The sequence below is a fragment of the Vanacampus margaritifer genome, chromosome 4, assembly GCF_051991255.1.
Source record: "Vanacampus margaritifer isolate UIUO_Vmar chromosome 4, RoL_Vmar_1.0, whole genome shotgun sequence".
NCBI lineage: Eukaryota > Metazoa > Chordata > Actinopteri > Syngnathiformes > Syngnathidae > Vanacampus > Vanacampus margaritifer.
The window spans coordinates 4,931,467-4,944,834 of NC_135435.1; the positions used below are offsets into that span (position 1 = coordinate 4,931,467).

The window sequence follows — 13,368 nt, forward strand, 5'->3', positions numbered from 1 at the left end:
AGATGCAAACAAAGTGTTAGAGGACTAACAGTCAGTTTGATTCTATGTCCAGGTTGGCAGGGAGTTGACTGCACCATCCCATGCTCCAGTGGGAACTGGGGTCTATCTTGCAATCAGACATGTCAGTGTGCTAACGGGGCAGCCTGTGACCCCGTTAATGGAACCTGCACATGCTCTCCAGGCTGGAGGGATGAATTGTGTGACATACCATGTCATGTTAGTGCTCACAGAAATAACTTTTATTATTAGTTTTATTATGATTATTATTATCGTGACTTTTTATATACATATTTATCATCACTTTTTTATATAATTTTTTTGTGGTAAACCTGAAATTTCTGTTTCGATGATTTGTTTTGTGTCTTTTAGGAGGGATCATATGGCTTGGACTGCAAGGAGAGATGTGACTGTGCAAATGCTGATGGCTGTGATCCAGTAACTGGAGCTTGTCGCTGTGTCGCAGGTTGGACAGGTAAGGCATGCACCTATTGTAAGAGACAATACGATAAGTTTAAAGTCACCAATCTCCTAGTGACTAGAGTGATTATGGCCAGATATTCTTCCTGAAGTTGGAACAGATTTCAGCGAGCTGGCCTTTGACCCAACTGAAAGCTTTTATGTTGATTTATTTCATTGGAGATTTAGTTAGAGAAATGAGGCAGGAGTCACTCATACATTTTGTACACAAACTGTCCAACAGGTTTGGTAAAACAAAGTCTATCGGCCAGTTTATAGAAACAAATGTTTGCTGAACAAATAAGGTAAAAGTTCATTTGCAGGTACAGTACTTTTTACTATACTGTACGTATCACAAGCACACTATCCAGCCGAGGGATCCCAACAGAAGAGCTGGACAAAGTGGCATGAAAGAGGGAAGTCTGTGCTTCTTTGTTTAGGTTGCTTGCCCTGCGACCCAAACCCGGAAAAGTGGAACAATATGGATGGATAGATGAATTTTTTGAAGGAGGTAGCCAGAATACCCACACTAGTGTTAATTTCGTTAATGAAAACTAAACAAAAATATTTTCGTCAACACATATTTTTCACCGGACGAAAACTAGACTAGACTACTGGACTAAAAATCTCATTAATAAACGATAACTGGGATTAATCAGTATGCATTTTCCTCGACTCAGGAAGACGAGACGAAGATGTACTTCACTTAATAAAAAACAGACTAAAATCTTTTGGACTTTCGTTCATGAAGAAAAACAAGACAAAAATTATATGATTTTGTAAAATCCTGTCTCTACTAATCTGCCACTGTGACACTGTCAGGTGACACACTCCCTTTGAAATCTGCAGCTAGCGAGTGCAAGATGCACAAAGACATGGGACAACCAGGAGGTTGATTCATGGTGAAAGGTAAAAAAAAAAAAAAAAGAAGTAAATTATAGCTATAACGTAACATTAATACAACGGCTATTACGTTCCAACAATAATGTAAATCCAACAGCTAATTAATCCAGTAGGGGTGTGAATTGCCTAGTACCTGGCGATTCCATTCATTGCACGATTTATAGGTCACGATTCGATTCAATACCGATTAATCCTGATACGAATCTATAAATTGATTACTGCGATTTTTTTAAATTCAAATTTAGAAAATACTAGTCTATCAGTAAACTTGTACATGTACACTGTAAGATTTGTATGAAAATGTATTTATTTATCTGAAACTTCATGCTTATAAACCACTGTTTAACAAACAATCTGTTTATAGTTTGAACAGCGTTGAAATCAAATATTAAGGCTTAATGTTCCATTGATATAACATTTTTCCATGCTTAACGTGTGAACCCTAACCCTAAGTATGACGTTTTGTTGAATATTCCCATAAAAAAATTATGTTTACACATTGGTTCGGCCACATATCGAATCGATTGGAGAATTGCGCGCTGTAATATTGCGATAAATTGCCGAATCGATTTTTTTTTAACACCCCTATATATCAAGGCTAATTTATTATCTCGTAGCATGTAGCTATAGTAGCCACTTGTTGATATACTGTAGTTGTGTGTTAAGTTGTTTTTCATCAAAAAGATGAGAGAAAATGTTGTGTGTGTCCGGAATGTTCAACAATATCTGCTGAGAAAAAAATCTACAGGTGTAAAATGATTGTCCTGGCTAAAAATTGACTAAATAAAAACGGGATGACTAACTATGATCAAAACTAACAAGCGTGATTGAAACTGGACTGAAAATGTCTCATAAAATTAGCACTAATCCACGCAATGAAAAATCCACACAAATTTCAAAAGTAGTACTTATGGACTTTGAGGCAGACATTTTAACCACTACCCACCAAGCTGCCGTGTTAAATCTTATTTCTGGATGTTGTGATGATGCTATAATGATTGATGTTGTGCTTATGCTGGTAGAAAAAAAGGAACTTTGTTTTACATTAGAGAGCATGATTAAAACTAGTGAAGTTGCCTTGTTTTGATTGGTATCTTGTTCACCTTTGTGAGTCGCCATTTCTCAATTTTAATCACAACAGTCTGACAGACAGGGCAACTGCTTTGCGCTCAGGGTATATCTCAAGGATAGTTTATTAATTGAATTTATTATGATGGCTGCTGACACTTCACTCTCATATTCTTTCATATTCTATGTCAAAGGAACTTTCTAATGAGCCGCTGATATGCCAAGTTACAAAGGAGGGATGAAGAAAATCTCTATTTGCACACTCGTTCTGTCTTGTACTGCTGTGTGTGCGTGTTTGCGTATGTGTGTGTGTTGCATGTGGAAATATGAATTAATGTACTATCTCACGAGTACTGCAGTCTACAGGCTGTCCCCTGTGAGCACCGGCAGCTCTGATCCATTCTTTAAGACTCTCTCTTTGGACACAAATGTAAAACTGATGAAAGACGGAGACATGAGCATGATTAAAGGGCTAAAAAGCTTCGGCTGATTTTGAGGATTCGGGGGGTTTGCCTAAACTTGTAGTACATTCATAACTGACACTACAATAGTAACTTACATTAGCAAGGAAACGGTATGTTTATCTGTTTTTTAAGACAAGTTTCAGCACTGAAACTTCCTGTCAAATAGATGTGGGTCTACCTTGTGTGCCCACAACAGCTCTGTCTCATAGGGACCAGTACAGAGAACTCGTAACATTGTCAGCACATTCATTAAGTCCTGGAATTTGAGAACTTCCTTCAGAATGATTAGACTATTTTTTCAGAAAGTCCTGATAAAGTCATTGAGTGACAAGTTCAAGGAATTTCAAATTCTGGAAAATGACCTCTTTGCTCCTCAAGTGGATCTTGAAAATAGGTTGTTGTGTCTTTTGGCTTGTCCCAGTCACTCACATGATTTGTTTGGCACGGTTTTATGCTGGATGCCCTTCCCCATGCTTGGGTCTGGCCGGGCCTGGTTATTGGGGCACCAACTGAGGCCCTGTTTACACGTGCCCTGTCATCCACACGCCCGCAGGAATTTTTTCCATTAAAAACGAAGGTTTCCAAAAACTTTGGCCAAAGTGAAGATTATTATGCATATTTCTCCGGACCCGCGTTTGCGTGTCCATCTTAAATGAAGTTTTATGTTGTCACTCTACACACGTCACTCAAACACATACCTCAAGTTGTTGACGTGGCGTGGATTTGCTTCCCCACACCATGTTTGTATGTGTGTGTGAGTGAAAAGTGTGGGGGAGGGGCAGTTGTTAAAAAAAAGACAAGTGAGGCTTTACAAAAAAAATAATATTATACTCTTTGTTTTCCTCTATGTTGTGTTTATGATGTACTCTCTGATTGACTGTTTACAAGCGTTTATTTATTTTAATTGAAAAGAAAAAATCATGTGTGTGCTGACAGTACACTATTGTGTGACGAGCAGCATTTGGTTAACTACTGCCACCTAAAACCCTGACGTATATATCTGACACATGCATTGCACATATAATAATTACAGGGTAGTATCACCCAGTTGATGGCTTTTCCAGCGACCTCGCAAATTCACCCCAATTGAGGAAGCAGAGATAATACTTATTATTAGTGGGAAATGTTATTTCTGATTTTTGGAAATACTAATAATAATTTTGGGAAATGTTTGATATGTCTGTTTCTTATTATATTTTTGGCAGTTATAAATGTACGAATTTAAAGCATTGTGACCAGATGTATCAAATATCACACAAATCAAAAGTCATACGTGGAAGTTGATTTAAAAAAAAGGTTTGTTCAAAAGGACCAATAAATACAATATTTATCAATCATATATTTCATGGTTCAGGCTTTATAGGGTTAAAGTGTGGAGCTATGTAAACTCTGAAAAAGTGTTGAAATCACCTGTGTGAGAGTCATTTCATCACTGGGATTTTTGCTGTGAACAGAAACACTGATTTACACAAAAAAAATTATATTGGGAACAAAACATTTCACAAGAATGCAGTTTTACTTTCTTTTCATCAGACATCTGATCTTAAATGAGACACTTGAGCTGACTGTGGCTGTTGTGATTTTGGTGCAGCTGTGCCATATAGTAGACCATGCGCCTCTCCTGTGCTGATTTAAAGAAAATAAAAAAAGCTGCCTACATTTACCCTGAAGCAAGTCTGCTGTGTTAACTCTCACAAAAGCACGAATCGAATCTTTACTATATCAAAAGAAAGAAAACAGTTAGACTGTGCTTTGCGCTAGCCTTGTGCTAGGCATGAAAATAGGGCCCATAATTGTCATCATGTTGTGATAATTAGCTGGTGGCTCCTCATCAAAATGTGTAGCGCAAGAACATGCAATTGAAATGGAACAGATTTCTTTTGGTTTTTGAGTCCATACGAAAACAAGATGAATAATGCAACTGGACTGCTTGAGCCTTGGTGATGTTTTCTTCAACCAGGTGCAAGGGGGTTCTGCATCTGATAGTCAGGTCAGGGGCTCCGATAGATTGATTATAGACAGACCAATATTCCAGTGAAGTTAAGTATAGGTCATCGTTTCCAAGCAGTCTGTGGTTTGAAGCTCTGTAGAAGGTCTGAATAAGGTACATGGTGATCAGTATGTGCAAGATGTTGTCCGTACCGAGCATTTACATGATCCAGAGCCAAATGTTGAGATTGTTGCAAAATGTAGCTGTTGTTTTTTTCCCTTTAAAAAACTAATGCTGTTTTATATAAATGTTTAACATTTTTATTTTATTACATTTATCAAATTCTAATTACATGAATTAATTGTGTGTCCATGTGCGTGTTGGCCTTTCACAGGTATCCATTGTGACAGTGTGTGTAATGAAGGACATTGGGGACCCAACTGTTCTTACAGCTGCACGTGTGTGAATGGAGGCTCGTGCTCCTCTGATGACGGCACATGTGTGTGTGCTCCTGGTTACCGTGGCACCACCTGCAAACGAAGTAAGAATGCCAAATACACTCCCACACTCAAAAGACTGAACAAATACTTCAAATGTATTAATTTGAAAAATTGGACATTCAAAAAGTCAACTTAAAATTCTGAACTGGTCAGTAATGAGTAGTACCAATACTTAACCCTGGACTCCTACTCACATATGGAAACACAATCCTGGAGTATCGTGAATAACAGCAGAGCAAATCCCCAACATGGAAAACATGTGGTCGAAATTGCTTAATGGTTCTGTTATAACTCTTTTTTCGTAAACAGCGGATCTGAGGCGGGGCACACGTTTTTTTCTGAGCACAAGGCAAGCTGTGCATGTTTGCCAGTTTGGTAGACTGGTTTCTGCAAAGCTGGCTGTGTCATTGGAAATACGCTTTGCGGAGAAGTGAAAATTTAGGAGCAGAAAGTCAATCTAAACTCAGGCCTGCTCAGACCCCTGCCAACCATTTATTCAGGTCACAGCTAATCAATTTAGAAACTATATAGCCTTACAAGATGAAAACGAGGCTAGTGTTTACATGTCTTAATTCTATCAATAGCCACTTTCTATTACAGATAATGACTTAAGCATATTTTTAGTTTAGGGCTGTATTTAAGAACAAGGGTTAGACACTTTATTTGGACATACGCCGCCATTGTTATTTACGTCGCTACGCATTCAGTGCGTAGTGACGTAGAATGGTGGCATACTCTCCTCCAAGTAATGTGAAACGCCAATAAAAAAAGCAAGGTAAGCTGTAGCTCCGTAGTGTTCCTAAAGGGACAACCAAAACTTTTGAATGTGTCTGGTGAATGACATGAGCACTGTGTGGGGGAGTGTGACTCTACCAACCGCATGTTGTTTCTTTAGGAACGATACGAGGCTTAACTATGTAAATAAAAATGGCGGCGTACGTCCAAATAAAGATTCTGCAAAATGTATTAAACTGGAAATGATTTTTGAAGAATAAATCTCATAGTTATGTTAGTAACAACCAAATAAATAATATAGGGCAAATTTGTCATGACAGTCGGGGTTCCGTTTAAGGATGCTGAATGCCGGTCATATCGTTTAGTATTAATTAAATGTTAACACCACATTCTGAAGACTATTGCTTTTGTGGAATTTGAATTAAGTTGCAAAATCCGCCCCTTTTAAACCATCTCACGAGGCGACCATTTTGCCACTGGCTGCCGGCTGAAAATTACATCACAGTTGATCAGGGCTCAGGTAACGACCAATTACGGCCCTCCTTCAGAAAGCAGGTAAACCATGATTGGTTGTTGCCTAAGCCCTGAGCATCTGTGATGTAATTTTCAGTCGATAGAAGTCAGTCCTGACATAGAAAAAAACGTGTGGATTTAGCTGCTTAACTCATATTCCACAAACACAATATTAATCAGAATACCGTGTTTAGACTAGTAGGGCTGCCTAGAATATATTATTATTATTATTATTATTATTATTATTATTATTATTATTATTATTATTAAAGAAATGTTTCAGGACAGTTAGGAACTAGCTTGAACAAAATATCCATTTGTCTAACTTGTATTGCATGCTTGAAAAGAGGGACTTGAAAAAGTGGATAGAACAAACTCTTACGTCTGTCAGCGTCTGTGCATTGTTCATGGCTTTTCATTTAGAAATGGATTGCACACACCAGCTTTCCTTTGTTTCCTCCTGTATCGGTGGGATCAATTGAAGAGCGCTTGGTTCAAAGTTTAGTCAATTGTCTTAATTAGGAGTGTGAGAGAAATGGTAAAGAGTCTCCATGGCCTGGCTTTCCACTTAGGCTAATATCAATTAAAACAAATTAAAGGTTTTAGCAAGACTTATCCAGGAGGATCAGTGGTAAAAAGCAAACAAAGCAAAAGTAATGCGACCGACAGGCTGACACAAAGGTAGGAAATTAAATATACAAATACGCGATTTGAAAAGACTACAATATATGAATATGGGTTGGAGTAGTATCATGACTATAATAATAAAAATTTGACTCTCCCCCGTAGAATAGGCCTCCATTCCTGACACGCTTACAAAATGTGTGTGTTTGTTGTGCAGCATGTTCACCTGGTTTCTATGGCCATCGTTGTAGCCAGTCGTGTCCTCAGTGCATCCACAGTGACGGGGCTTGTCACCACGTCACTGGCCACTGCGAATGTTTGTCTGGTTTCTTTGGCACCCTCTGCAATCAGGGTAAGTTGACACCTCAATATTGTGATGTTAATTTATTAAATTAATATCTTCACAAAATTCTACTAAACAAGTGTGGCATAAACAGTAAGTCATATACTGCATTAGATTTCAGTAATAATGCAAACCAATCTGCAGCTTTATCACAAGTCTAGCATAAAGTCTAAATGTCCAAAAGTTTAGTCAGTACAAGGATACTTTTAAAAATACATTAAAGGTAAGCAATGATAATAATAATGCATTCAATAAATTTATTTCTACAAAGATTTTGAGGGTTCGGTGCACGGTGATATTATATTTAAGAATAAAATCTGATGACATCCACCACACACATCAGCTGCATACAGAACCTGTCTGCCTGCGCCAAATCCACATCAAGTAAAATTCACCAAAATCTTGTTATTCCACCTGCACCACAAGTAAGACCTGTGTTCACCTGGTCTACCTTCTGTCACCAAATTGTAAGGCGTGCTCGGCGCATGTAATAGAAAACACCACCAGTGAGCACAGGCTGCCATAAACTAGACTTGCCCTGCGTCAGTTTTTACATTGCGCATGTCAAGCAAAAAAGGGCCCAATAAAAAAAAAATGAATAGAATGAAAAATTCATGTGTGAAAATGAAAGCCTACCAACTGACCAGTATGCAGCTGAGCCAACAACCCCCCCCCACCCCCACCCACCCCCGCCCTTCCAAATTACAGCCTTTGCTATTTGAAAACTGGTTTCTATATACACTGCTAGGTCGATTTCAAGTTGGTTAATTGTTGAACCCTATTTTAAACTGTCGAAAAGATTGCCACAGCGGATGTGAAACCTTGTCGGCCATATGGTACAAATTAAACCCAAGTGAAAATAGCAAAACATGATGTCTGCCAGGCTGTAACTATGACAAGTCAGTCCGTAGTGGGGCTTGGACGGACAGCGTTTGTATTCTCCGGCATCAATGCCCTTTAAAGTTTTGTCACGTTCTGCCACGTTTGGTCTGCGTTTTGTACCATTTTGCCAGGTTTTGTAATTCTTCTCATGACAAGATAGTGTACATGGTCGCTGTTTCGCTGTGTGATGGATTACTGGCCTGGCACGATGTAGTGGGTTGCATCCTATGATGACCTGAGACGACGCGCATGGTTGGGGGAGAGGAAAATGCTCATCTTAGTTTGGCCTTTTTTTTTGTGTACCAAGACTTACAAAACGTACATATCGAGGAAAAAAATGGCCAAATGAAACGGTGCATCTGTGGCCACTGGAAAAAAATCAAGTAAACCTTGCGAGAGAGGGATACACTTACCATAATGCAGAAGATTGTGTGACACAAAACACACTTCCGCTTCTCAGAACATGAAGTAGTCTCCAAATGTAATAATATAAAAAGAGTTATTCCAGACCACAGTAATATGTTTATGGATCTGCAAGACATCAATCTGAAGCTGTTGTTAGCATACACAGTTGAAAGTTTTCTATCTTTCAATGCGCATTGGTGCTTTGTGCCCTCAAGTAGTCAATTTGTTTTAGGATTCTGCAACTTTTGGTTAACGTTTTGAAATTTTAGTATAATACAATTATTTTCAGTTGGATGCATTTTTATTTATAGTCACAATTAATCTCATGTAGTGGAATTCCGTACAGTATAAGCATAAGTAAGCATATAGGTAAGCATAAGCTCATAACAACAGCGAATGTGCGTGTGCATTTTTGATGTTACTCCATATTTATAATGCAATTCCAAGAGTATTTTAAGATACACAATTGAATAGAGTAGGGGTTTTTTTCTGTCTCCATAGTCCTTTTATTTCATGTGGGATGTGCTTATGTATACATACAGTACGTAAAGTGCCTTGGAATAACAGCTATTGTCAATTGGCATCATATAAATAAAACTGACATGCTGTTTAAACTTAAGGAAGTATTTCCTTCCTTGTTTCATGTCATGACAGTAAAATACAATCAATCAAAATGATTGTCACTGACACTCGAACAGAGAGTCTGATCAATCCACTGAAAATCATGGTGCATGTTGGAGAAGGCTGGGCACTGTCTTGATGTATATCTGACATGACATCACAATAAATGGTAAACAACGCATTCATGATTTCGAAGCACAATATTTAATGGCAGCCATTACTTGAATGACGTACTGTGATTGCACATTGCACTGAGCTGTCTTTTAGAGATACCCTATTGACCGTTCTAATAATACAACATGTAGGCGATTACAATCTACTAAAGTAATAGGGGAATATATGGATGACTTTGGCCTCGTCGACAGCTGGAGACTTAAAAACCCAAATAAGAAGGAATTTACCTTCTTTTCCGCTGTGCACCAGTCTTTTTCAAGAATTGATTATTTTCTTACAAATAACTCTATTGCTGATAAAACTGTTACAAAAATGCATCCTATTATTATTAGCGACCATGCACCAGTCTCCCTTTCCCTACAAGTTGATTATACCTTTAAACCACCACCGACATGGCGGTTTAACATCTCACTGCTAAACGACGCAGAGTTTGACAAAATTATAAGAAAAGAATGGGCAGACTTTTTGGAAATAAATGACTCTCCAGACCTATCGCCATCTCTTCTCTGGGAAACTGGGAAAGTAATTAGAGGTAAAATTATATCATATTCATCTTATAAAAAGAAACAGGATCAAAAATCAGAAAAAGACTTGGAAGATAAAATTAAACAACTAACGGATGAGTACGCAATAAACCCAAATAACCAAATATGGACTGACTTACAAAATACAAAAATACAGTTAGACGATATGCTCACTAAAAAGACAGAATTTATAATACAACAATTGAGATATAACAACTTTGAATATAATAACAAATCAGGTAAAGTTCTTGCAAACCAACTTCAACGCAATCGGGAAAAGTCTCTTATAACGGCTATTAAAGGGACAACTGGTGAATGCACACAATCACCAGAAGAAATTAATCACATTTTTTATAACTATTATCGTAACCTATACTTAGAAACTAACAAGCCTAACCCTGAGCATATTGAGGCATTCCTCAGTAGCTTAAATATACCTCAGTTAACTACTGAATATAAAGACATGTTAGATGTGCCACTTACTATAAACGAGTTGTACAGTGCTCTAGATGTATGTAATATGCCTAATGGCAAAGCACCTGGCCCGGATGGTTATCCGGCTATATTTTTTAAGCACTTCTGGTTAATGCTTGCTCCACTATTCTTAAGAGTAGTAACAGAAATTAAAACTAAGGGTTACATACGCCCACACATGAATACAGCACCAATTAAACTTTTATTAAAGCCAGAAAAAGACCCCACCCTTCCATCAAGTTACCGTCCGATTTCACCAATTAACACTGATATTAAAATTATCACTAAGGCTTTCACATCTAGACTAGAAACAGTAATCTCGACAATTATTCATAGCGACCAAACAGGCTTTATTAAAGATCGGCACTCTACTAATAATATTAGGAGACTCTTTAACCTTATTAGCATGTCACAGCGGCATGATAAAAAGGCAGTTATTATATCATTGGATGCAGAAAAAGCTTTCGACAAAGTTAACTGGTCCTTCCTCTTTGCTGTTTTAAATAAATTTAGCTTTGGGAAATCATTTATCCACTGGGTATCAGTATTATATGATTCTCCAAAAGCTACAGTTACTACTAATGGGATTATATCTCAGAGCTTTACTTTACAGAGAGGCACAAGACAGGGATGCCCACCATCCCCTTTATTATTTGCAATATTTATTGAGCCACTTGCATTAGCCATACGCCAGGAAAGAAGGATTCAAGGAATTCACTCTGGGGTAACAGAACATAAAATTAATCTATATGCCGATGACATCTTACTTTATTTAGAAAAGCCGGCTACTTCGCTAGGGGAAGTATTTAACTTAATAACTAAATTCTCACAGTTATCAGATTATTCTATTAACTGGACAAAATCAACACTTCTACCTATTACAGAAAATTCATGGAACCCTGCAAGCCAGGACCCACACTACTCATTTCCTATAGGTAATTTAAAATACTTAGGCATAAAAATCTCACCTAAATTAACTGATTTAATTCATTTAAACTTTTCTCCACTTCTGGATAACATTTATAGTGACTTGGAGCGCTGGAATAATCTTCCTATTTCTCTAATAGGACGAATAGCCACCATTAAAATGAAAGTTTTACCCAAAATAAACTATTTTTTCTCAATGATTCCATTTAAACCTACGGCTAAATGGTTCCAGCTGTTGGACTCAGCCGTTACAAAATGTTACTGGAATAAAAAAAAAAGCAAAGATTAGTCTATCTACTCTTCAGAAAAGCAAATCCAAAGGTGGTCTAGAGGCACCAAATTATATGTACTACTATATAGCTAACCAGCTACAATATATCGTTCTATGGGCACAACCCAACAGAGACACTAACTGTTGGTTGGAACTAGAACAGAAGGATTGTAATAACCTCAGACTTCGAGATTTACTCTTTATTACAACATCAATTAAGCGTCATAATTGTTTTAAAAACCCAATGATTTCCGCCACCGTGACTGCCTGGTGGAAGGCACTAGAATTGACAAAAGCCCAAGTGGAGCCCTGTGGACTTTCTCCCCTATGGCATAACCCCGACTTTCAACTTAACAACCAACCGTTTCATTTAGCTGTGTGGGAGCAGAAAGGAATTACACATCTCCACCATCTCTTCTCAGATAATATGTTTATATCATATACATCCTTGCTCCAAAAATACAATATAAAAAACGGAATTTTTTTACATTATCTACAAGTTAAAAATATGATAAAGAAAAAAATTCCAACACTTCGGGGTACGCTCCAACCGCCTGTTTTAGCTAAAGATATTAACAAGCTTTCTCCGACAACAACAGAAAAACTTTCAAAAATATATAAGTTACTTCCATATACTGATAAAATGTCTTTACCCATCTCGAAATGGGAGACAGACTTGTCTATAGCACCGGAACCTGACTTTTGGATTCAAGTTTGTGAAAACGCATTTAAAATGACAAAACACACAAATTTACAAATTATCCAATATAAAATTATTCATAGAACATACATTACTCAATATATGATGAAGAAAATGGGACTCTCAGACTCCGACATTTGTCTCCAATGCTTCCAAAACACTACAGACACTTATGTTCATGCTTTATGGTTATGTACTCCGGTTATGTATTTCTGGACTAAAGTCTTAGAAAAACTTTCCGCTATTTTGGACTGTAGGATACCTTTATCTCCAAACTTGTGTTTGCTAGGTGACCTAACAACAACTGACTTACCACATAAACAATTTCAATCTACACTTGTAGCCCTTACTATCGCTAAAAAAACAATTCTTGTTAACTGGAAAAATAAACAAACTCTGAATATCGACCAATGGTCTAACCTCCTCATAAATCACATTTTAATGGAAAAAATATCTGCCTCAAATAAAAACCAAATATCAAAATTTATAGAAACATGGTCTACGTATATAGAATTTTTTAACCTAATTCTGGTTACTTAATTCTGTCTGTTAGCGAGAGCCACTACATCGTGATAACTTACATTGATGTTTCTGCATTTGGCAATTTATTATTATATTATGTTATTAGTATGGGATTTTTTTTAATGGGCTTTAGGTGAACTGATGAATACACACACGCTCGCACGCACGCACGCACACACACACACGCACATACACATACTCACCCACATACAATATATATATATATATATATATATATATATATATATATATATATATATATATATTTTTTTTTTTTTTATATATATATATATATATATATATATATATATATATGTGTGTGTGTATATGTA

At 37.1% G+C, this 13,368-nt stretch overlaps 1 protein-coding gene across 6 annotated transcripts in view; it reads left to right on the forward strand.

The window, feature by feature from the left end:
• The window catches only part of LOC144049959 (multiple epidermal growth factor-like domains protein 11), a 122,998-nt gene that overhangs the window by 93,917 nt on the left and 15,713 nt on the right, over positions 1-13,368 (forward strand). For all 6 annotated transcript variants that reach the window (XM_077562720.1, XM_077562717.1, XM_077562716.1 and 3 more), the window contains 4 exons: positions 53-216; positions 370-472; positions 5,216-5,362; positions 7,411-7,545. In XM_077562720.1, coding sequence (XP_077418846.1) covers positions 53-216; positions 370-472; positions 5,216-5,362; positions 7,411-7,545 — 549 coding nt within the window. The remainder of the gene's footprint in view (positions 1-52; positions 217-369; positions 473-5,215; positions 5,363-7,410; positions 7,546-13,368) is intronic.